The sequence below is a fragment of the Pristiophorus japonicus genome, chromosome 2 (assembly GCF_044704955.1).
Source record: "Pristiophorus japonicus isolate sPriJap1 chromosome 2, sPriJap1.hap1, whole genome shotgun sequence".
In the NCBI taxonomy this organism is placed as follows: Eukaryota; Metazoa; Chordata; class Chondrichthyes; family Pristiophoridae; genus Pristiophorus; species Pristiophorus japonicus.
Genome location: NC_091978.1, coordinates 347,811,742 through 347,837,953, shown reverse-complemented (window position 1 = coordinate 347,837,953; position 26,212 = coordinate 347,811,742). Strand labels below are relative to the sequence as shown.

General features: G+C 40.9%; 1 protein-coding gene across 1 annotated transcript in view; it reads right to left on the bottom strand.

Moving 5' to 3' along the window:
- The window catches only part of LOC139231614 (uncharacterized protein C4orf50-like), a 110,288-nt gene that overhangs the window by 50,959 nt on the left and 33,117 nt on the right, over window positions 1-26,212 (bottom strand). The window contains exons 5-11 of the mRNA XM_070862521.1: window positions 18,848-18,904; window positions 17,767-17,838; window positions 15,879-16,008; window positions 15,147-15,254; window positions 13,374-13,513; window positions 9,091-10,713; window positions 5,586-5,738 (exon numbers count right to left, since the gene is read on the bottom strand). Of these exons, the coding sequence (XP_070718622.1) occupies window positions 5,586-5,738; window positions 9,091-10,713; window positions 13,374-13,513; window positions 15,147-15,254; window positions 15,879-16,008; window positions 17,767-17,838; window positions 18,848-18,904 (2,283 nt within the window). The remainder of the gene's footprint in view (window positions 1-5,585; window positions 5,739-9,090; window positions 10,714-13,373; window positions 13,514-15,146; window positions 15,255-15,878; window positions 16,009-17,766; window positions 17,839-18,847; window positions 18,905-26,212) is intronic.

The following is a 26,212-nucleotide window of genomic DNA, read 5'->3' as shown; positions in this document are numbered from 1 at the left end:
GCCACTTACGCCCGTTTTGCAAGTTTAGGCAGCGAAAACTTACTCCAAACTAACTTAGAATGGAGTAAGTGTAGATTTTTGTACGCTCAGAAAAACCTTGTCTACACTTATAAATCACGAGAGATGGGGGGGAGGTGGTGGGAGTGAAGTTTACAAACATTAAACACTTCACTTTTACAAATAAAGAGCCATCATCAATAATAAATGATAAATAAATCAATAAATCAACCAATAAATCAAACAAAAATTTTTTTTTAAATCAATAAATAAAAAATTAAGTTTCTACTCACTGACTGCAGCACTGGGAGCCCTCCAACAGCATGCTAGGATGCCCCCCCCCCCCCCCTAGTGTATCTCTCTCTCTCTGTCAGTGTCTCTCTCTCTCTGCGAGGGGTGGGGGGAGAAAGGGGAGTGAGGGGGAGGGGAGGAGGGAGAGGAGTGGGGGAGAGTAGGGAGGGACAGGGAGGGGGAAGAGGGAGGGTGAAGAGGAGTGGAAGAGGGGGGTGAAGAGGGGGGGAAGAGGGGGAGGTGGGGAAGAGGAGGTGGGGAAGAGGAGGAGGGGAAGAGGAGGCGGGGAAGAGGAGGAGGGGAAGAGGAGGAGGGGAAGAGGAGGAGGGGAAGAGGAGGAGGGGAAGAGGAGGAGGGGAAGAGGAGGAGGGGGAAGAGGGAGGGAGAGGAGGAGGGGGAGGGGGAGAGGGCGGGGAGGGGGGGGGGAAGAGAAGGGGGAGGGGGGGAGCGCCAGAGCGGGACTTGAACAGGGAGGGCTGGGGGGGAGCCGGAGCGGGACCTGAAGTTGAAGAGGAGGGAGGCCAGAGTCCGATCTTCGTCACCCCAGTGAGCCCATTCGGCCAGGGCTAGGGACGGCATGCTTTGGGCCACTCCCACACAGCCTCGGGGGCCTGGAGCTACTGCACATGTGCGCACACTCTAGCTCGCATGTGCAGAGGGCCCGGCTCTGTTTTCAGTGCCGGGACCTGGCTCCGCCCCCGATCCCTTGTGCTGCGCCATGCCGAGCACGAAGATGTCCTGAAGGACTCGTAGAATCACAAGGTACATTTTCGGCCCAGACTTTTCTTCCAGAAAGTCGGCGCACCTTATCGAGATGCATCGTTTTTCCAGAGGGCGGAAACTTGGGTCCACAATGTGGAGCATAGAACGACAACTTGTACATTACTAAACAAAGGCATCCAACTCAGAAAGAACAGCAAATGAAACTATACTATCAATGCAGACTTATAATACATAGATTAAAATCTACCATTAATGAGCATTTAGGGTCAAACAATATAATTCACATGTAACACAGCAACCATGAAACACCAAACAAACCACTCACATTATGTGGTGTCAGGTAATCATAAACATGGGTAAAAATTTGGCAGATGGAGTATAATGTGGCAAAATGTGAGGTTATCCACTTTGGCAGGAAAAATAGAAAAGCAAATTATAATTTAAATGGAGAAAAATTGCGAAGTGCTGCAGTACAGAGAGACCTGGGGGTCCTTGTGCATGAAATGCAAAAAGTTAGTATGCAGGTACAGCAAGTAATCAGGAAGGCAAATGGAATGTTGGCCTTTATTGCAAGGGGGATAGAGTATAAAAGCAGAGAAGTCCTACTACAACTGTACAGGGTATTGGTGAGGCCACACCTAGAGTACTGCATACAGTTTTGGTCTCCGTATTTAATGAAGGCTATATTTGCATTGGAAGCTGTTCAGAGAAGGTTCACTAGGTTGATTCCGGAGATGAGGGGGTTGAATTTAAAGACAGGTTGAATAGGTTAGGCGTATACTCATTGGAGTTCAGAAGAATAAGAGGTGATCTTATCAAAACATATAAAATAATGAGGGGGCTCGACAAGGTGGATGCAGAGAGGATATTTCCACTCATCGGAGAAACTAAAACTAGGGGACAGAATCTCTGAATAAGGGGTTACCCAGTTAAAACTGAGATGAGGAGGAATTTCTTCTCTCAGAGGGCTGTAAATCTATGCAATTTTCTGCCCCAGAGAGCTGTGGAGGCTGGGTAATTGAATATACTTAAAGCGGAGATAGACAGATTTTTGAGTGATGGGGAATAAAGGGTTATGGGGAGTGGGCAGGGAAGTGGAGCTGAGTCCATGATCAGATCATCCATGATCTTATTAAATGGCGGAGCAGGCTCGAGAGGCCAGGTGGCCTACTCCTGTTCCTATTTCTTATGTTCTTATGTTGCTGACAACGTTAAATGTTGTGGCAGTTTATCACATGCGGACTGATGATACAGTGCACTGGATGGATTAGTCAGCTTAATGACTCTCGAGGTGGAAGGGCATGTATTTTGCACTTTCTCAATTTCCTTCACAGTGATCTTGGGATGTCAACCTATACGGGGATTAACAGGGTAGATGCTGAGAGGTTGTTTCCCCTGGCTGGAGTGTCTAGAACTAGGGGGCACAATCTCAAGATAAGGGGTAGGCCATTTAAGACAGAGATGAGGAGGAATTTCTTCACTCAGAGGGTTGTGAATCTTTGGATTTCTCTGCCCCAGAGGTCTGTGGATGCTGAGTCTCTGAGTAAATTCAAGGCGGAGATAGATAGATTTTTGGACTCTAGGGGAATCAAGGGATATGGAGATCGGGCGGGAAAGTGGAGTTGAGTTCGATGATCAGCCATGATCTTATTGAATGGCGGAGCAGGTTTGAGGGGCCGAATGGCCTACTCCTGCTCCTGTTTCTTATGTTCTTATGTTAAAGGCGCTATTTAAATGGAAGCTGTTGTTGTTGATCTTAGCTGACAGTTCCCGATGAAGTGAGAGTGGAGGCAAAGCACTTCCACGGAAGGAAAAAGGAAAAGTTGGAAGGGGACGGATGTCTGTCCTGCCAAGTTGCTGCCATGCGGAACATTTTGTGGGGTGCAATACAGTGTTACTGGCAAACGGCTGGGAGCAGGAATGCTGCTTTGTTCTCAGTAAGAACATGGTGCATGATGAGGGGAATGAAGCTGGGCAAGGAATGTTTTCATTAAATGGGGATTAAAAAGGTCAAAACAATTCAAAAAAACTTTTATAAACAACTGCTTTAAAACTACCAAAGGTAGGATGTTCACCAATATTTAAAGAGTTGTTAAGAGACACCAAACCCACATCGGTGATCTACTGCTTTAGTCATCTGTAAAGGTGTAAGCGATCCTTTCTTGAAAATGTGCCTTTTTAAATAATTTACCAATGTAATAATACGCAGCTATACTCAACAACTGTTAAAGCCTACAGCTGGTGCTACACAAAGATACGCTGACAAGGGAGTGTCTACTGAAGGTGCAATAGCAAAGGCATCACATCATGTAGAGAATTCTACTTTCAATTCTGCACCAAAAATAGCAAAGATATATTTTACTTTCAATTCAAAATACTCTACACTAAAAACTGTTTCATGCATTTCACTAATCTGAATTTTATTGAGTGTTTTTGTTGTTGGCACAGAGATATTACACAGCCAAAGCAGTCCATGTACTAACAACAGCAGAGTATGATCAGCACTCGAGGAGTTAACCCAATCCTGGTCTCCTGGATTTTCATTGGTGCGTGAGGAGGATAATTAATATTCATTCGTGACAAACATATTGAAATAAGAGAGTCTACAGAAGCGAATGGTCTGATTCACGGCAGAGGGCACTATTGCTACAGTAACTAGCATCTACACAGGGCAAACAGCAGGGAGGATTTGCAGGTTGCTGTATCACTCTGAGTGAGTATTAACTGCTGTGGAAGATCAATGGCATTTTTAAATGAAGCCATATTTTCCTGACAAATTCATTTCCATGAAATGGTGCTTGCCTCTTTTTCATAGTGCAATCTAGCGATCTGCAATAATATGGCCTTATCTATAAAGAGAATGACAGTAGTGTGTACCATGTACAAGATGCACTGCAGCAACTCGCCAAGGCTTCTTCGGCAGTATTTCCCAAACCTGCGACCTCTACCACCTAGAAGGACAAGGGCAGCAGGCGCTTGGGAGCACCACCACCTTCACGTTCCCCTCCAAGTCACACACCATCCTTACTTGGAAATATATCGCTGTTCCTTCATTGTCGCTGGGTCAAAATCCTGGAACTCCCTCCCGAACAGCACTGTGGGAGTACCTTCACCACAAGGACTGCAGCAGTTCAAGGCGGCGGCTCACCTTCTCAAGGGCAATTAGGGATGTGCAATAAAAGCTGGCCTTGCCAGCAACACCCACATCCCATGAATAAATGTGTTTAAAAGCTCCAATCCCCTGAGTAGGCAAGCCATCAAGACCACAAAGATCTCGGGCTTCAGCCCTCTGGGTTTAACCCTTGTCTTATGCTCACTCAATGGATCTCAGGGAAGCAGAGGTTCTATTGTTGATCTCGATGCCTCTGGGTTGGGAAAGAGAAAATCAGCTGGGATTTCCATTTCCAATCACTATTCAGCAACTTCTGCTGGAAGTACACGTGTTTGTGCACTGGGTGATCCCAGAATCGGACTGCAATGCCCCCTCACCCCGGGTTAACTGGGCTCACCCCTGATAATGGCCACTCAAATGAGGTACTGCAGGGAGACTGGCAGCAGTGGAACTATAAATGAAGGGGATGGGAGAAAATTCAAGGAGAAAATATGCGAGAAAATAATTAATTTTTAAAAAGGCTTCTCTTATTCAATTTTGTTTCCCAAACAATGATGGTTACACTTTCAATCAGGCTAACAGTTTCAGTTCTATCACTCCCTCCAACTTGAGCTGCCTCAGACAGGAGACTTTCATCAACATTCAGTCAGCAGCAGTGCAGTGCAGAGATGTTATAACCAGTAGGTTGAGAAAGGGGCCTAATCTTGAGTCACACTGCTTGAATCAACACTCCTTCCAGCTGAATATAAAAACATAAGAACATAAGAAATAGGGACAGGAGTAGGCCATACAACCTCTCGAGCCTGCTCCACCATTCAATAAGATTATGGCTGATCATCGACCTCAACGCCACTTTCTCGCTCGATCTCCATATCCCTTGATTCCCCTAGACTCCAAAAATCTATCTATCTCAGCCTTGAATATATTCAGAGACTCAGCATCCACAGCCCACTGGGGCTGAGAATTCTAAAAATTCACAATCCTCTGAGTGAAGAAATTCCTCCTCATCTCTGTCTTAAATGGCCTACCCCTTATCCTGAGACTGTGACCCCTAGTTCAAGACACTCCAGCCAGGGGAAACAACCTCTCAGCATCTACCCTGTCAATCCCCTTCAGAATCTTGTATGTTTCAATGAGGTCAGCTCTCATTCTTTCAAACTCCAAAAAATATAGACCCATTCCACACAACCTCACAGTATAGGGTGAAATTGATAGTAGCCAGAAGACCATGGCTCAGACTACCCCACAATCCCACTCAGAGACTCGGTATGGTCATAAAAACTTTGGCACCTGTGTAAATTAACTTGCGAGAATATATTTTAAAAGGAAGGCCAGGAATTTCCTCTGAGCTGGAGGTACCATATCCAAATATGGTTTCCATCCACTTCCACCAAAGTTATGGTGGTGGAAGGAAGCAGCTCTAAGGAAATGCCCGACTGAGACTTGAATCATTTTGTATTACCTCTTCCATCGGTTTTAAATTCCTTTTCAGAGGCCCTTGCTCTCTTGTAGTTTGCTTCAGCCTCTCCATCTCAATTAAAGCCTGTGTTAGCTCCTCCTGGACCTTCACAGACCTGGATTCTGCAAAGCCCAACTCTCGGTACCACTTCTGAGCCTGGAGTCAAAGATGTATGGAATATGAATCATAATTACATAATTATACCACATATATTACGTTACAAGATATTTCCATTGTTATATTTTATATTTCACTGTTGTAAGTGGCTGCAGTGTGTACCATCTACAAGATGCACTGCAGCAACTCACCAAGGCTTCTTTGGCAGCACCTCTCAAACCCGCGACTTCTGCCACCTAGAAGGACAAGGGCAGCAAATGCATGGGAACACCTCCACCTCCACACTCCCCTCTAAATCACACATCACATCCTGACTTGGAAGTATATTGCTATTCTTTCATCGTCGCTGGATCAAAATCCTGGAAATCACTATGATCCCCAGATCCCTCTGTACCACAGCATTTTGTAATCTCTTCCCATTAAAATAATTTGCTTTTTTATTTTTCCTACCAAAGTGAATAACATCACATTTTCCCACATTATACTCCATCTGCTAAATTTTTGCCCATTCACTTAGCCTATCTATATCGCTTTGCAGATTAGTTGTGTCCTCCTCACAACTTGGTGTCCCACCTATCTTTGTATCATCAGCCAATTTGGCTACATTACATTTGGTCCTTTCATCCAAGTCATTAATATAGATTGTAAATAGATGAGGCCCCAGCATTGATCCCTGTGGCATCCCACTGGTTACCGTTTGTCTATCTGAAAATTACCCATTTAATCCTGACTCTCAGTTTTCTGTTAGTTAGCCAATCCTCAATCCATGCTAATATATTACCTCCAACCCAGTGAGCTCTTATCTCGTGCAGTAACCTTTTATGTGGCACCTTATCGAATGTCTTCTGGAAATCCAAATACACGACATCTACTGATTCCCCTTTATCCACCCTTCTCGTTACATCCTTAAAGAACTCTAGCAAATTTGTCAAACACGATTTCCCTTTCATAAAACCATGCTGACTCTGCTTGACTGTATTATGATTTCTAAATGTCCTGCTACTATTTCCTTAATAATGGACTCCAATATTTTCCCAATGACAAATGTTATGCTAACTAGTCTATAGTTTCCTGCTTTCTGCCTCTCTCCTTTCTTAAATAGGGGCATTACATTTGCGGTTTTCCAATCTGCTGGGGCCCCTCAAGAATCCAGGGAATTTTGGTAGATTACAACCAATGCATCCACTTTTTCTAGTGACAGTGATTGTTTTAGGTCCCCACCTCCCTATAAGCCTTTGATTATCTATTATTATTGGGATGCTTTTAGTGTCTCCTATCGTGAAGACCGATACAAACTATTTGTTCAAAATATCTGCCATTTCTCTGTTTCCCCCTATTAATTCCCCAGTCTCATCCTCTAAGGGACCAATCTTTACTTTAGCTACTCTCTTCCTTTTTATGGAAGCTCTTACTGTTTTGTTTTTATATTTCTTGGTAGTTTACTCTCATAATCTATCTTCTCTCTCTTTATTATTATTTTAGTCATCCTTTGCTGGTTTCTAAAAATTTCCCAATCCTCCAGCCTACCATTAACCTTCATAACATTGTATGCCTTTGTTTTCAATTTGATACCATCCTTTACTTCCTTAATTAGCTACTGATGGTTCATCTTTCTCTTAGAGTCTTTCTTTCTCACAGGAATATATCTTAGCTGAGAGTTATGAAATATCTCCTTAAATATCTACCACTGCTTATCTACCGTCTTACCCTTTAATCTATTTTCCCAGTCCACTTTAGCCAACTCTGCCTTCATACCTTTGTAATTGCTTTTATTTAAGTTCAGGATACCAGTTTGAGACCCAACTTACTCATCCTCAAACTGAATTCGAAATTCTACCATGCTATGACCACTCTTCCCGACAGAATCATTTACTGTGAGATTATAAAACCACAACTATTTCACAATTTAAAAAGACATGATTTGCAGCCTCTTAGTAGACCAAAAAACAATGAAGAATGGGCACAAGATGGCAAATAAAGAGATCAAAGAAAGAAAGACTGCACTTATATAGCTTCTTTCATGATCACTGGGCATCTCAAAGCACTTTAGAGCCAATGATGTACTTTCAGAGTGTAGTCACTGTTAGCAATGTGGGAAACGCGGCAGCCAATTTGCGCACAGCAAGCTCCCATAAACAGCAATGTGATAATGACCAGACAATTTGTTTTTGTTATGTTGATTGGAGGGATTAATATTGGCCAGAACACTCAGAATAACTCCTCTGCTCTTCTTCGAAATAGTGCCATGGAATCTTTTACATGAACCTGAGAGAGCAGACAGGGTCCTGGTTTAACGTCTCATCTGAAAGACGGCACCACCGACAGTGCAGCGCTCCCTCAGCACTGCACTGGAGTGTCGGCCTAGATTTATGTGCTCAAGTCTCTGGAGAGGGACTTAAACCCACAACCTCTGACTGAGAGGCAAGTGTGTTACCCGCTGAGCCACAGCTGACATGATCAAAATCAAGATGATAACCAAAAAGCTCTTGATGGGACTGATTTGCTTCATGAGCGAACCTGATTTATTGATACAGGTGGAAAGGATAACTTTTTGCTGGATGATAAGGTCACAGGGAAAAAGAAGCCCAGCTGGGAGTTGGACAATCATATATAAAAAAAAAACTGAAGCTAGAAACATATGGCAGTAAATAAACCTCTGCAGTAAATAGTCAGGAGGTGATAAAATAAACTTTACACAGAATGTCCAATTGCAGACATCTTATCAATAGGCTGAGCAGACTGATAAAATGCTACAGATGTACCTCAGCTTTTGCCTTGTTCAGTTCTCCCTGATTAAACTTCAGCTCCATTTCTGTTTCCTTGAGTAGTTTCTCAAGTGAATTGTTCCTTTCCATCAAAGTCAACTGCAGCATCTGATATTTAAGAGAATTGTTTTACAAAGTGTAATAGATGAAGAAAGTGATGGAAGAATACAACAGTATTTGAGAGGTTTTTTTTTTTTAAATGAAATTTTACCTCAGTCACGGGTTTCTGAGCAGGGCGCTCCTTCACCTGCAAATCCTGCTCTTCACGTGTTAACTTTACGTCTCCTGTTGCAGGCAGCTCCTCAGCATCTGGCCGTTTTCTTTGTAGAATATCATAATCCAACTTTAGCTTTTTCAGGGATTCATCCTTTTCCTTTAAGTGAACATGGGTTGATTAATTAATGTTCATTTATGATTTTTTTTTAAACAAACATCAAATCAGCTCTTACAGTTCTATAATTTATGTTTTATACATTCCTATAAAACTATCGAAAATGTAAAAGACGTGATATTTGAGGAACAGACTGATACAGTAATCCTGCAATAATAAAATAATTAATTTTTGAAAAGAAATGTTGTATTAAGCTTCTTCAATTATCCAATTTCCCCCCTCACATTTTCCTTACCTTAACAGCACTTTCCAACAATTTAATTGTGTCAGAGTAACTAATGGCCTCTAAAGCCACATCAGTCACCACTGTAATTTCCTTTAAGCGTGTCTCCACAATTGTCCCAGTTTTTTCAACAAGACATCTTTGATCTTCTGCGTCCTTTTTGGACCCCAAGGTCTGGTAATCATTAGATCCCCCAGTGTGTTTCACTCCGGATAACTCTGTCAATATATCATTAAATTCAGCATTCTGTTGTGTCAGATTCTGGCTTTGTTTCCCTCCACATGCTTTTTCAGCCTGGAAAATCATCTTCCTGTCACCTTTTTTGAAAGTAACTTCTTGTAATAAATTATCATTTTGTTGCTTTAGAATTTCTTTCAATGCGTCCTGCTCATTAGTTATTTCAACAGCTCCTTGGGCTTTCAGCTCTTTGATTAGATTTTCTTTTAAATTCATCAATTTGGTGTTTTCATTTTCTAAATGATTGATTTTGTCTTGTGCCGCACTATTCTCAGTAAAGTGCTTCTCCACTTCACTTTTCAGTTCTCTGACCTGTGCTAGAAGATTTTCATTCTCTCTTGTTAACTCATGCACAGATGGGTGAACGATAAGTGTCTTCTCATTCTCCAGTTTGTGCATTTTGTTTAGCAGATGTTCATTTTCTTCCATCAGCTTTTCTATTTCTTCTTTCAGTCCTGTCACCGCGTCAGTAAGAGTTTTATCCTTGGATTCCAACTCTGATGTTCTTTTCTGCAGATCCTCATTTTGTGCGCTCAATGTTTCAACAGTTTGATGACACTCCATTAATTTCTGCGCGTTTTCTTTCTGTAGACAACTAATTTTGTCTTCCAGCTTATTCTTCTCTTCTTTCAGCTGAGATATTCTCTGCAAACATTCCTCATTCTTCTCTTGAAACCTTGCCGCCACATCTCTTTGGTCGGATTCCAGTTTTGCAATCCCATTTAGTAGCTCTTTATTTCTCTTCTCCAAAACCTCATTTTCTTTCCTCAAGTTGTTCTTCATCGACTCTTCTTCCTGTATCTTTCCTTTTGTTCTTGCCTCAAGTTTTTGAGATAAATGCTTCATTTCGCTTTCTGCAATGCACAGTTCCTCCTCTAACTTACATTTCTCTTCAGCTGTCTTAAGTAACTGGTTGTGCTTGCACTGCAAATGTTGATCTACTTCTGCCTTCTCTGTCTGAAGTTCTTGTATTTCAGCCTCAAGGTGTGCAATGGTTTCAGTCAATGCCTTTGTGTCTGTGCTAGCAGGCTCTCTTTTCATGCTAAAATGCGTCTTTGGTAGCGTACAAATATCTGTGTTACTGCCAGTGCAATCTACATTCTTGTGTACAGTCAGGCACCTTGACTTTGTACTGGTGACTTTCTGACTCCCAAGTTCCAATTGGTCAGGCTGTGACTCATTAGTAGCGTTGTCCACAGGAACGACATCATCGCTGGCTAATTCAGTGACAATAGTTAGATCATCTCCACATTTCTGGATCTCTTGGGCTGTCTTACTGATCTCTTGTTTTTCAACCATGGATGATGACAGGTCATAACTTGCCAATTGTCCTACTTCAGGGTCCAACAACATGGCCAGTTCTTTCTGTGTCTCAGGGCTCTGAAGGACTGCTCTGACCTGAGGTTAAAATGATGACAAATTATGTGATACTCTGTGTACATCAAAATGTAACAGAAACTGTAATTACATAAACAGTGGACAGCACAATAACGAGATCCAGATAAATATTCACAAAGTTTACATGAGTCAGTCGATTATAGCAAGAGCTTTCATCTTTTTTGACTTTTAATGCCTTTGTGCTTGTGCTCGCAGATTCTCTTTTCATGTTGAGCAATGCCTTTTGGTGGACAAGCATTAAACAAGTGAGGGCTGATTATCAGTTCCAATGCACATTGGGCAGGTAATGGCAGAACGAGGCTCATTTTAACTGTGGGCGCTAGAGTAAAACAGGCGACATAGAGTCAACCACCCATTATATACCTTTCCTGATTTTCATTTCCATTGACTTCAATGGGATCGGTAATCAGGAGAGGCGTTGAGCAGTTGGGAAACCCAATACCATCTGTTTTACATTATCGTCAAAATTACCCACGATGATCGCACTGCTTGCCCGATGTGCATCAGCAAGAGGCCCAGACCATTGTCATAGTTGCCCTCATTTACGTTGGCTTGGTGAACTGCCAATGCTCACGCAGCGCTGGGGGGGCGGTTTGGGGGAGGTGCAGTGGGAAATCCGACAGTTCCTCTGCAGAGCTGAGCCAGAAGTTAAAACTTAAGGGTGAGTGGAAGAAGGGATCGCTGCACATCTCTTTTTTCAAAATTTGTTATTGACACATTATTCAGGAAAATAATTAGGATGGGATAGCTGAGCTAACTGTGCAGCTTCAGAGCAAGAAACCAAGGTAGACTCTCAGAGAGCTGTACAAATTCTAGAGGAGAATCATAAGCTGCTTCAAAAGGCTAGCTTGTATGTCAGGATTTCATAAAAATAGGTCTGATTATTGGCATATAAATCCAATAAATGTTTAAATCCCCCAAAAATCAATCACCAAAAGATTTCTAAGCTTTTTAAGATATTTCATGTGACGGCACCAAATATTTTATTGAATAAATGTTACAACAAATATATTAACTAGTGTGAAAAATCATTTGTAGAAAATATATCTCTTCAAATTCGCTTGGTTTTCAAAACTGTACTCAACTGGTCAATGGAGACATGGGGCTAGAAATTCAGCCGTGCTTATTTTTGGGAGTGCACCAATAAATCGTGGTAAATTTTTAGGCCATATTTTTTGCTTTTTAATTATGAACCAAGTAGCAATTCTTAAAACAGTCTCCCTGGGCAGGACAGTAAACACCATTTTGCTATCTACTTCATTTTCTTGGATAGTCAAAGCATAAAACGGCAGGTGTCAATCTGATAAAGACAGATAGAAAGCTAAATGCCAGATTGAAGAATAACTAATTCCCTTGGAAAATCACCAAATATATTGGCCCAGAAAAAGCGGCTTCCCCGGGTCTGTACGAAGTTTCTACAGTCCCGGAAAGGCATCGGAAAAGCCGGTTTTCAGCGCACAATGCGCATGCGCTGAAAACCGGCTTTTCCGATCTGTCAAGCTGGAGCTTGACAGATGATCCGCATCTCGGGAGCGAGGTCATTTGCTTGGGCAAGGTTGTGGGATTTACGCATATCTTGCGCAGCAAATGTCCTCAAAATTCTTGTGCCTCAAAAAGCTGGTGCATAGCCTACTTTTACAGACGTATGTGTTTAAAAACATACACAAATATAATTAAATTTAATTAAATAAACACATTCTGTTAAAAAAAACTTTACTCACTAAGGTAAGTTTATTTTTAACCCGAATTACAAAACTTTAAAAAAAATTGAAGAAATATTGTTTTTTTCTGTGGCATTTATTAACTTTAAATTCAATTAATTTTAATTATGTGAGGTCTGTTTTTTATTTTTTTTCCCATTAATAGCAATGAGAACTTGTAGATACGGAGCTCTCATTGTTATTAATGGGAAAGCTGTGGAATACAGTTCCTGATTGGCTGAGCAGCCACACGTGACTGCACCTTCTGCGTAGGAACCCTCCGGACGGGAGCGCGCTTCGCAGCGTGGGAAGAGAAGGCCTCCCCATCGGAATCACAGGCTCCTCCCGGACCACCAGCTAACTTCATAGAAATGTTTCAGGTCGGAGGCAATTGCCCGCGGGCAGCCTCCGACCGCAATTTCTGGGTCATTAAAATTGTATAGATGTTATCTATTTCAATTGATAAAGGATGCTTGTGTAAACATTCTTCCCATCATCTTATATACACTTATATGCAGTTTGAGGTTCTTTATTTTACACTGATGGGGGAAAATAAGAATTTTTGTTTAAGTTTAATTTAATATATTTGAAATGTTTAAGTAAATATGGTCATTAAGGTGACTTATGATAGTGCTGGACAATAAAACAATTTTCCACTTTTCTTCACCGAGTTCAGTGCCACCTGCCTCCAGGTCAGGTTTAGATAGTGCAGTTATTTATGGAGCAAAGCTCTCTCCAGCTGTGTGCATGAGCCTTAACCTCAAAAGAACACGCAATCCCCTAGGGTACCAGTGTGAACCGTTCCACTTTCAACTGTAACTTGATTTGGGAAATGAAAACCAGAGCCATCATGATGTACAATACAGCACAGCTTTAAAATGTATATCAATCATGAACAATACAATAAGAGCAAATAATTCAACTACACGTAAGTGCAATTCCTCAGGAGGCGTTTCTCACCTTCTCCACATCCCCAGTCCTAAGAATCTGCATTAGATCTGCCAGTATACAAGAATTTGCTTCTAGCAGTGGTATAAGACGTCCTTCCTTTACAGCCTCGGACAGTTTTGGATAACCGCAGACACATTCAGAAGCCAGCTCTGTTGAAAAGCATGCAGAAGAAACACCGAGATTGATTAGAATTTGTCAGTTTGAGCATATCATGTTGTGTTTCATTATTTTTCCCAAAATTGGTAAGAGATTGTCACATTTTGGGATTTTTTTCATCAGTAGAATTAGGAAGGACTCTGGATCATTTATATTAAAATATTGTTACTAAGATAAATTTAGCTCACGAGGAATTAAATCCACCTAGCAAATGCATTCTAAGAATGCAAATCCGATCCAGGCAAGTTATTTTTCTCGCGTACCACATCAGACAATGAGGGTTAGTTAAGCTATTCCAGTTAACATTCGCAGATATTATGCTGGAACACGAGACCAGCAGGAGTGTGAGAGGCAGCTGTCTCAGGAGCCCACATCTAGCAAGGCAGAGTAGCAGGATTAATTGGCAACATAGAGGTTCAGAGGTCAAGTCTTTGCTATCCTGCCTAGTTAGGACTTAGTTCGATCTGCCGAAATCGGAAGTGGATGTCGAACACTGAACTCCCTTTTTAAGTTTAGCACTACTAGTCTCAAAGATTCGCTATAGTCGGTAAAGTGGCTAACAGGAACATTGTGGCATATTTTGTGATTTTTTTTTAATGCTACAAGGAGTGGTTTGAAATACACTGAAATTCAATGTAAGCTATTCAATCTTATATTACATGTAAAAGAAAACAGCTTGTTGGTTTACAAATAGACTTGTCTCACTAGAATGTTCATCTTCTGGAAGATAGAAGCACATGGGAGGGCACAAGTGGGACTACAGTATCCAGGTCACACACAATGCAGCGTTTCATTGTTATGACCTCTGGGTCACGTGATTGAATGACTCTATATTTGGCAGTGAAAGGAAACTTGACCATGGGGGATGCAAGGTTCATTCACAAAAGAGACTGGGGACACAAACAAATATCTAGTGCAGACCCAAACCTTGCAACACAGATATACTGGGGAAATTGCTGGACCCAATGGAAGATTTGTTGCTGCACAGTCTGTGGTGGTGCTTCCACCTTCCTGAAAATGACTGTGCAAGAGAGCTAGCATTGGCTTTATTTGAAGCGAACCTTTTCCCCTAATCTATATCTGAAAGCTGAATGGCCTCCTACTGTGCTGTAACGATTCTATGATTCTATAATTGCAGAGGAACAATAGGCCAGTTACTATATTACGATCAAGTCCAGAATATATTCGCCTTTTTGTTGTGCACCAAACAGCCAATTCTTTTCACCCTCAATTTAGTGCCAGCCTATACTGGACCACTGCAAGTCTGCGTGTGTACATTATTTAACCCTTAGATTGTCAGCAGCTCCAGAGAAATTCCATGAATTGACTGCTATGTCAAGTATTCAGCTATATATTGATCCCTTGAGTCATTCAATTTTTTTTTTACCCTATTTTGTCTTCCATTATCCTTCCATTTAAATTCAATTTTCCAGTTATTTTATCCTGATTTGATTTACAAATGTAACACATGGCTTTCCAAATATTTGTACTTTCTCTTCCTGCCTTATATCATGATTGCTAAAGAGCCCGAGTGTAATGTTTTTGCCTTTTACACACTTAGAGAATGAATACAAATGGCGTGTAGGCAACTTTCAACTGTGCAAGATCATTCATTTTTCATCTGACTTCCATCATCATCACAGGCAGTCCTTCGGAATCGAGGAAGACCTGCTTCCACTCTAAAAATGAGTCCTTCGGTGACTGAACAGTGACTTCCACTGAAATGTTGACTACCTTTTAACAAAGAACAAAAATAAACCCACAGACATGGAAATGTATCATAGAGTTAAGATAGGCACAATCATTTATATAGGTGCCTGTCACCCCGTTTGAAAGACTGTGCAAAACAATATTAACAGGGGGTTTTAAAGGTGGGTCCAACACAAACAAAGGGGTGTGTGGACCCGAGACAGCTCTTTGAAACCTCAAATCGTAGAGGGTGTGGTGTGAGGAGGTGGACTGTTTCTTGATAAACATACTTCTATATTTACAATGTGCTCTTTTGAATGTGTGATGATGACATTAGTGTAATGTTAATTGAGTTACAAATAGAAAAACGGCATGTTAAAAAAAATTGCATTCATAATAAAGACATTTTTTTTTTAAAAAGGGTTTATATTGTACGGTTTGCAATATTGAAAGGTGAAAAAAAATGCTTCAGCTTCCTGAAAGCTTTCACAATGGGATTTTGGCAAGTTCTGAAATGAGTTTATTGATCTACAACAGTCAAAGGACGAACCATTATGTTACAGTGACACAAATTTTATCAAATAGTTGAGTCATTGACAATATGACAGGCATTGATGAAAGGAGTAATGAGGTTGACAGCAGGATGTACTATTGTATACAATGCCCTACTTGCAATGATCATGGCCTCTTGAACACACTGGCCAATGGAGGGAGTCTGAGTGTTCTTGTTGCAAGCTGAATCCAACACAGCTGTCCACTTCTCCTGCAATAACTCTTCTCGAAACAAAATGTCGCCATTCTGATTGAAACCAAAATATTTGAGTTTAATGTATGTTCTCGGAGCAGAAGACATCAAAAAGATGGCATCTATGTTTGGCCAAAGAAATGATCTTAAAAGTAAACATTTACCTATATAATTGAAATTGGGCTTATATCCTTGTCACACATTGAAAGTCATTTTCACCTTCACCATTGAGCAGTAAAATGGCAGAGTAGATCGCCCGCCCGTTAAATAACCCGCCTAATTTTTATTTCCATTGGAAATGAAGTTCAGGCGGGCGATCCCCTCTCAGTTTACTGGCCAAGTGGTGAAGGTGAAAATTACCCTCACTAAATCCGAGAGTGGCACATTAAACCTGTCTTCACCAAAGAACTAATCAAGTGTCATACTTTTTTGATTGACTCAAATAACTACTAACTGTTAACGGATTCACTCAAATACAGATCAGCAAAGCTACCAATCTGAAATGAGAACACCACAAAAAGCAACACCAGTTCATTCGCACAATCTTTTAACTAAAGATACCAATCTGGTAGCAGCAGCTGCCATACAACGAGCCAATCGCATCACTCAGTTAAATTTTTTCTAACCAGTTTCATTTGTCAAATAGATTATTAAAAACATTAATTCTTTATTTATTCTTGGGACATGGACGTCACCAGCATTTATTGCCCAACCTTCGTTACCCTTGAGAAGGTGGTGGTGAGCCGCCTTCTTGAACCGCTGCAGTCCGTGTGCTGAAGGTACTCGCGCAGTGCTGTTAGGTGGGGACTTCCAGGATTTTGACTAAGTGACGATAAAGGAATGGTGATATATGGCCAAGTTAGGACGGTGTGTGACTTGGTGTGGATTCCTGATCATCATAATCTTTAATAACACAATCATTTTGCTTTAGTTTGTGGCAAAATATTCCTAAATACAGATTCTTGTTAATCTAAAAAAAGGATTTTGCACTCTTCCTTCACCAGTTTTTCAGCCAAACTGGATTAGGTGGGGAAATTAATCAGGGATGCGATTCATAGAATCATAGAATGGTTACAGCACAGAAGGAGGCCATTCGGCCCGTCGAGCCCGTGCTGATTCAAAGTAATCTGTCCCATTTTAACATTGTTTTACATACCCACCCATATGTGAACGTATTGTAATGATATTCAAATGATGGGAATAAGCCAGCATTGCATTGTCTGTCATTTGCACCATAGCAAAGCAGGATGCCAGGGATGCCTCTTCATCCATGGTGCTCAGCATTACCAGGTTGGTAGTGGGAGGGTGTGATATTTCAATTTTAATACTCGGCAGGGATTTAGAGTTCTCAAAGAAAAAGACATGTCAAATTAGACTTTGTTTTCCATCAAACCCTTCTAGAAATTGGTAGAGCTCAGGATCTCCAAAGGAGACTCTAATATCCTGATTGTTATTGTGAGCTACAAGAGGCCATAAAACCAACTGGGGTCAGCGGTGCCTCCTTGTGGCAGCAGCAATCCCACCACAGAGAAGAAAAGCCCCAATGCTGCAATAATGGAAAACCTAGGCTTATAGTTTTTAATTTGTTCTTTCAATAAAAAAAAGCTGTAAAAGTACATTTTTAATTCCCTGAAATTTCTGGCCAGGATCTATATTTTTCTTTTGAGGTAGCTGTGTTTGGAGAAATTCATTACAGTTAGTTATGTAATTGTCTCTGATATTAGTCTTCCACCACCAGGATTAAGGAGTGCAAAGCAAGTTTGTGTTCTGAAAGGCGGAACGTGCATTTACTGGGCTTCAGCATTCTTTTACCTGGAGCTGATATCGCAAGTGGGTCAAAGAGTTCTTTAGGTCTCTGTATCTGTTAGGTGAGCTCTCCTCCTCCTATCAAACAAAGTGAACAGAATATCAAATTAACTGTGATCATTTTAATGTGTGTTTTACTCTCAACAATTGTTTCAGCAGAACTTGTAAGGATTGTAAAATGGCTTGGGTGCTTATTTTAGTTGTGACCCATTTTAAGCTTCTCATTTAGATACATCTGCTGAAGACATTCTCAACACATTAATCACATGGATAAATACTGATAACTCAACAATCTCATGAAATATAATTCTGTTTTTCAGTACCACATAATACTAGACAATAAGTTTTATATATACACACGCATATATACATATATATTATAAATATACACACACATATACATATATATAATATATATAAATATAAATATATTAATATAAATATCATCATCATCATAGGCAGTCCCTCGAGTGAGGATGACTTGCTTCCATGCCAAAAAGGGATGAGTTCACAGGTGTTTCAATGTTCCAGATTCCAAACTAAAATTCCAGGTCCTGAACTACATCCTGAAGGGTGGAAGATGCCTGTGTGTGGATTTTTTTAACGTGTGGTGGCCTTTGCACACCAGCCACCACACGGGCTTGACAGAGCTAGGTCCAGTGGCAAGGGTTAATCTATATATAAATATATTATATATTTAAAAAAAATATATATATATATAATATATATATATAAAATAAATATATATATATAAATATATGATAGATAGATGCTGGATAGATGATAAATAGATAAACCATTATACCAACAAACATGCCATTTGTTTCTTCTCAGATAATATCTCCAATTATAGTGGTACATTGGGGTATAGTTCAGCAAAGACAGCAGAAAACTGGGACCCACGGGATTCAGAGTAAAGCCTTGATAGGCCTCGTCGCCAGAATACAACACTGATAAATGCATCTGATACCTAGTATTGAGAATGAAACTACAAAGAAGACACAATTCATGTTTTTTTTTTTCTCTACAGGTTCTGAAATGCGATTTAACTAAATTCCTGCTAAACAATTGTCAGATGTGAGCTTACCATATGGTGAAACATTGCACTGCAGAGGCTGCTCAGGTGCTTATACTTTGAAGATACCTAAAGAAGCAAAATAATTATTTCAGCAATTGGCAGGGCTGTGTTTTCCCTCCAAACTCATTGGGAAAATATGCTTCACGCCTACAAAGTTCATTTTTACCATATTCATAATTACTTTAGAATGTATTTGCATTGGTCGTAATATCCTGCGTCTTCGTGCGTGAACATTGTGTATGTTTTTTTGCCCCTTTTAAATAAACTAATCAGAACAGCTATCAAGCACCTTCTGAGTTTCCCCTCCAATTTCACGTGAAAATGATGTGAACTAATCATACCAGATGTAAAGTGAATCTAAAATAATAAGTACAAAAGCAAAATACTGTGGATGCTGGAAATCTGAAATAAAAACGGTAAATGCTGGAAAGATCATCGATTTGAAATGGTAACTCTGTTTCTCTCTCCACTGGCGCTACATGACCTGCTGAGTATTTCCAGCATTTTCTGTTTTTATTTAAAATAAGTAACTGTGCTTCAGAGGGAAAATTGTGAGGAATTTATTTTACTCATGTAATGCCGCGAGGGAGGGGAGGGAGGTTGAGGCCAGAGTACGTTCTGAAAATATTCAGTTCTTTTGAAGTTGATTGAACGATGTAATCAAATTTAGCAAAAGAATAACATTTCATATTTGTTTTATTTTGCCAACGGAAAAAAGTAAATTACAGTCCTATTCTTTTTCTATATATTAGCGACTTAATCTAAATATTTTTTGAGCTATAAGCAGAGTGCCATACAAGGAGGCGCCTGAATTCTACAAAAATCCCAGTAGTTAGTGCTCATGTACTAGCTCATGTGTAGGTGCAACCCTCTTAACCATGCAGAAGGCTTCCACATATAGTTAAAAGCATGTGAGTCTGCATGGCTCAGTGGCACTTCCGCCCCTGAAGCAGAACTTTGTGGATTTAAACCTCATTCCAGTACAGTACTGTGTGAGTGCTGCACTGTCAGAGGTGCTGCTCTACTGGTGAGACACCAAAATGAGGGACTGTCTGCTCCAATGCTTCAAGAGGATGTTAAAAGATCGCAGGGCACAACCACCACCACCCAAAAAAATATAAACTGGCCATTCACTCACTGCTGTTTTTGGAATCTTGCTATGTACAAAATGGGTGGCACTTTTGCTTACGAAACAGTCACTGCTTTGCAAATGCAATTCATTGTATGTGAAGTACTTTTAGATGTTCTTGAGAGCTGTAATATATTTTTGATGATTCTACGATACCAATGATATTTTTTTCAATGCACTGACTATGACTTGTGTACTTGGCTGGAATTAAGATAGAGCCCAATTACATGAACATTTTCTGGATAAACCATTGAAATACAAAGGACCTGCGTGCATCTGAGTTCTGTACTAGTGGATTTGGCTGCATATATTCTTTGCAGTCATTTTCAAAAGGATGCTTTCACTTTTTCCTCATGTTTGATCCCACCAATGGGCAACTACCAATGCCACCAAAGGTCTGATCCAACCTTTATAAAACACCTTTAACAGGGCAAGACATTTCCAGGTACTTCAACTGGGGAATGGACATCAAAGAAGAGTTGGAAGAAGGGGAAGTGACTGAGGTGCAGCAAGAGGAGGGTTTATTGGAGGAATTCCAAAATGTAGGTACCATGATAGCTGAAGGCTCTGCCACTAATGGTGGAATAGAGAGAGAGAGACTGGAGTTTAGAAGAATGAGAGGGGATCTCATAGAAAAATATAAAATTCTGATGGGACAGGACAGGCTAGATGCAGGAAGAATGTTCCCAATGTTGGGGAGTCCAGAACCAGGGGTCACAGTCTAAGGATAAGGGGTAAGCCATTTAGGACTGAGATGAGGAGAAACTTCTTCACTCAGAGAGTTGTTAACCTGTGGAATTCTCTTCTGCAGAGAGTTGTTGATGCCAGTTTGTTAGATATATTCAAGAGGGAGTTAGATATGGCCCTTACTGCTAAAGGGATCAAGGGGTATGGGGAGAAAGCAGGAAAGGGGTACTGAGGTGGATGATCAGTCATGATCTTATTGAATGGTGGTACAGGCTCAAAGGGCCGAATGGCCTACTCCTCCTACACCTATTTTCTATGTTTCTATGAGACGGGTACACCACAGTCCAGAATCAGAAGAGAGTCCGGGCTATACATTGATCTGCAGAGGTAGGACAGGGTAAAGTGAAAATGAGTGAACTTAGTGATGGATAGGGAACTCAACTCAAGGTCAAACAGGAAACTGAGGGTGCACTGTGTGAGGTTCAACTTGAGCAAACAGCTCGGGACAGGGGTGGAATTAGAGACCACTGTATTGAATTTCAGGTGGCTAGGAGGCAAACACAGGACCAGAAACTTCCATAACTACATTTGGAAAAGTTTAATAAATCTAGCTAATCTGTTCTAAAGTCAGACTTGAACTCGCAACTCCAGGAACTTGAGCACACTCCAGTGCAGTACTGAGCGAGTGCTGCACTGTCGGAGGTGCCACCTTTCAGATGAGAAGTTAAACCGAGGCCCCACTTGCTCTCTCAGGTGGATGTAAAAGATCCTATGAAATTATTTTGAAGAAGAGCATGGGAGTTATCCCCAGTGTTCTAACCAATACTTATCCCTGAAACATCATCACTAAAAACGAAACAGATTATATGGTCATTATCACATTGCTATTTGTGGGAGTTTGCTGTGCGCGTTGCTTACATTACAATAGTGTCTACACTTCAAAAAGTACTTCATTGGCTGTAAAGTGCTTTGGGACTTCTGGTGGTCGTGAAAGGCGTTATATAAATGCAAGTCTTTCTTTCATTCTTTCTTTCAGATATCTTACGCAACACATCGTGAAAGTCTGTCTTACCCTGTTGCTGAATTATTCCATGCTGACCTGTTGTATCATGTGACTACCAGTGTGATATATTCACAGAGCACAAGCACACACAGCTTCCTACATGGCAGGCAGCTCTCTCGGAAGCCTCCGGAAATCTGCCTGGTTCTGTTTAATTATTAACTGTGCAATTGCAGTACACAATACGTCCACATCCATAGTGTGGAGCTACAAACATTACAAGCTTACAGACATTACACTTCTCCCTCCTTAATGAAGAAGTTATTATAACAAACATCATACATAACTTTCATGTTTATACATAACACAGGATATAAACTTATTTTTTTCCATATTTACAAATTTAACTTTACCACTTGTTTTCTGTTCCGAAGAGGATACCTTCGCTCTCGAACTGAACCTTCCAAACATGGTGTTGAATCTAAACTCATTCGAGGCTCATCCTGAGGAATGTTTTCCTCCACGGAATTTCCTTGATTTTCATTTGAACTCACTTAGTCTAACTTCAGGTTCTTTGTTTTTCTGACTCGGACTCAGACTTTCATTGCGAGAGGGATAGAGTACAAAAGCAGGGAGGTCCTGCTGCAACTGAATAGGGTATTGGTAAGGCCGCACCTGGAGTACTGCGTGCAGTTTTGGTCATCTTACTTAAGGAAGGATATACTGGCTTTGGAGGGGCTACAGAGACGATTCACTAGGCTGATTCCAGAGATGAGGGGGTTACCTTATGATGATAGATTGAGTAGACTGGGTATTTACTCGTTGGAGTTCAGAAGGATGAGGGGTGATCTTATAGAAACATTTAAAATAATGAAAGGGATAGACAAGATAGAGGTGGAGAGGTTGTTTCCACTGGTCGGGAAGACTAGAACTAGGGGGCACAGCCTCAAAATACGGGGGAGCCAATTTAAAACCGAGTTGAGAAGGAATTTCTTCACCCAGAGGGTTGTGAATCTGTGGAATTCTCTGCCCAAGGAAGCAGTTGAGGCTAGCTCATTGAATGTATTCAAGTCACAGATAGATAGATTTTTAACCAATAAGGGAATTAAGGGTTACGGGGAGCAGGCGGGTAAGTGGAGCTGAGTCCAAGGCCAGATCAGCCATGATCTTATTGAATGGCGGAGCAGGCTCGAGGGGCTAGATGGCCTACTCCTGTTCCTAATTCTTATGTTCTTATGTATTCTGATTCTCTCCTGGATTTGTTTCCAGTACATTGGATTTAGGATTTGCTACTGGTGTATCAAAACTATCTGATGAGTCAGAAATAATTGAATCATTCCCACCTTCAACTCCTTCCATGTCTGTAGGTAAAATATGATCAATATGAACAAACCTAACCTGTCCATTATCAAACATCTTTACCAAATATGTGCGAGGACCACATATCTTCACCACTCTTCCTGGTAACCACTTTACCCATTTATGGTGATGGTTCTTCACTCTCACCTTCTGGTTTAATTTCACACTTCTCTCTTTTACTCTACCTCTATCATGATTTTCTTTCTGTCTTAATTGTCTCTCTTCTACGGACTGTGCCAAATTTGGTTTTAACAATGAGAATCTGGTTCGTGGCTGATGTTTGAGAAACAACTCTGCTGGTGTTCTACCAGTAGTTGTATGAGGAGTTTTTTGACATGTAATCAAACAATGAGCTAATTTGCGATCCAAAGACAACTGTCATTTCCTTGGATTTGGATCTAACATTTGTTTTATGAGGGCACGTTTAACAATTTGTACATTGCACTCTGCTGCACCATTCGAAGCAGGATGGTGTGGTGGAACCTTGGTATATTTCACACCATTTTTTGCTCGTGAATTGTGCAAATTCTTCTGAACAAAATTGTGGTCCATTATCCGAAACAATTTCTTCAGGCAGGCCAAATGAAGAAAATAATTTTCATAAAATGTCCAATGTTTTACTTGTTGTTATTTTCCACATTGGAAACATCTCAACCCACTTCGAATGGCTATCAATCACAATGAACAATTGTTGTCCTTCTAACTCAGCAAAATCAAGGTGTAGCTTTTGCCACACCCTGGGAGTGGGTGCATTTCTAATTGCATCCAATTTTACCAAAGTTGGATGTAAACCATCTTTGTCTACTCTGTACCCCAAGTACTCCACTGAGTTTTTAAATAACTCACACTTAAGAGCAAACACTCGTACTCTGTGCTTCTCTAGCCGTTTGAGGACTTCATTCAATATATTATTATGAATTTGCCTATTTGGTGCTGAAATTAGTATGTCATCCAAATAGCATACTACCCCTTCAATACCTTGCGAAATCTGGTTCATCACCCCTTGGAATATGGCAGGGGTGGAAGACACTCCAAACGGTAGCCTATTAAATTGATATAGTCCTAGATGAGAATTTATCATCAAACATGACTTGGACTCCTCATCTAGTTCAAACTGTAAGTAGGCATTCGTAAGATCCAGTTTTGAGAAGATCTGACCACCTGTCAGTGTTGTGAACAAATCTTCTATATTCGGCAATGTATGGGGACATTGTCCTCTAGAACCTGGTTTACAGTTATTTTATAATCACCACACAATCTTACCTTACCATCGGACTTAGGTACAACAACAATGGGTGTAGCCCAATTACATCGATCTATCTTACAAATAATGTTCTCAGTCTCTAGTCTTTTGAGTTCTTGCTCAACTTTCGCCTTGAGTGCATATGGTACGGAACGTGGATTGTAGTAAACCGATCTAGCGCCCTTCTGTACCCTGACACTCGCCTTGAAGCCTTGGATCGGACTGCCCGTTTCGCAGAACACCTTCGGATACTTCTTGATAACCTCATCCGTTGATGAAAATTTCGCTACCATACAGAAAATCTTACTTCAATCCAGCTTCAGTGAGCTCAACCAATTTCTTCCTAGTAAGGCAGGCTTGTCTCTTTTCACTACTATTAGAGGCAAGTTCTGAAATTGATCTTTATATTTCACCGCTACGGTGATATGACCTAACACAGGAATTTTCTTTCCTGAGTAGCCTCGCAGCTCTTTCTTGGATTTCTCCAGTTGGAAATTACGCAATTTGTCGCGGTATAGCGACTCCGGTACTACACTCATGGGTGCACCCGTGTCAATTTCCATTGGTATCTTGAATCTCGCAACATCCATGTGGATTTTGATGCTTTCTGAATCGCTGTCCGTTAACCTCGTGCTCCTGATGACGTGTAACTCTAACATCTCCTCGTCCTGTTGTTGTTCTTACATGCTATGTAGTCTCTTGGGATTTCTACTCATAGCTTTGAATGCTGGACTCATGGAAGCTGGTTTACCCTTGTTTCGGCATGCCTTCGCAAGATGCCCAGTCTTTCTGCAGAAGAAACACTCTGCCTTCATGTATGGACAACTTTGAACAATTTGTTGTCCCAGGCACCTACAGCACGACTTCGACGCTCTGTTGGAATTTTCAGTTTCTGAGACTTTGGGCCCCCACCATCTTTTACTTTGAACCTGCAGGTGATTTACCTCGGTTGACTGACGATCATAATGATTATTTAATTCTCGGGAATATTGTTCGGCCATGCCCATCGACAAGCAATCTCAAAAGTCAAGTAATCCGTCGTCAATAACTTCCTTCTGGTCGCATCATTTTTCACCCCACAAACAAAACAATCCCGTAATGCTCGGTTTTGAAAGTTTCCAAAATTACAGTGCATCGATAGCTTTTTTAATGCTATGATGTAATCACTGATATATTCATCAGTCTTTTGATTCTGAATCCCGAAGCGATAGCTTTCAGCAATTTCTAACGGTTTGGGGTTATAGTGCTGCTCCAGCTTCATTAAAATCTCTTTAAGCATTGTGTCCTTTGGCTCATCAGGCACAAGCAGATTTACAAGGGTTTTGTATAATGCTGGACCCGCCACCGATAAGAAGATCGCTTTCTTACGTTCCAACACAGCCCGGTTCTGGACTGCATTGTCTGGAACTTCGATTATGTTATTTGCAGTGAAATACATTTCTAGCCAATCCACATATGCTTTAAAATGTTCCCGGTCATGTCTATATTTCCCCAAATGTCCCAATACACCTGCGGGTGCTGCCATTTTAATCTGTAGCTGTTCACACCATGTGCTGTATTTTACCTCGGATTTTGTAGCTTTCTTCCAAAGACAGAAACTTCCAAAGTCTCTCTGTTGGCTGGCTGAATCCTTCACCAACAAAATTTAAGCTTTAAATCATCCGAAAAATCCCATCTCAATCGCCAAATGTGATATATTCACAGAGCACAAGCACACACAGCTTCCTACATGGCAGGCAGCTCTCTCGGAAGCCTCCGGAAATCTGCCTGGTTCTGTTTAATTATTAACTGTGCAATTGCAGTACACAATACGTCCACATCCATAGTGTGGAGCTACAAACATTACAAGCTTACAGACATTACAACCAGGATGGTGGAAGACAAACCAGATGGACCCTGATCGTTCTTTGTCTAGCTTTTCCTATTTCCTACTTATTAATAGCTGACTCAATTATT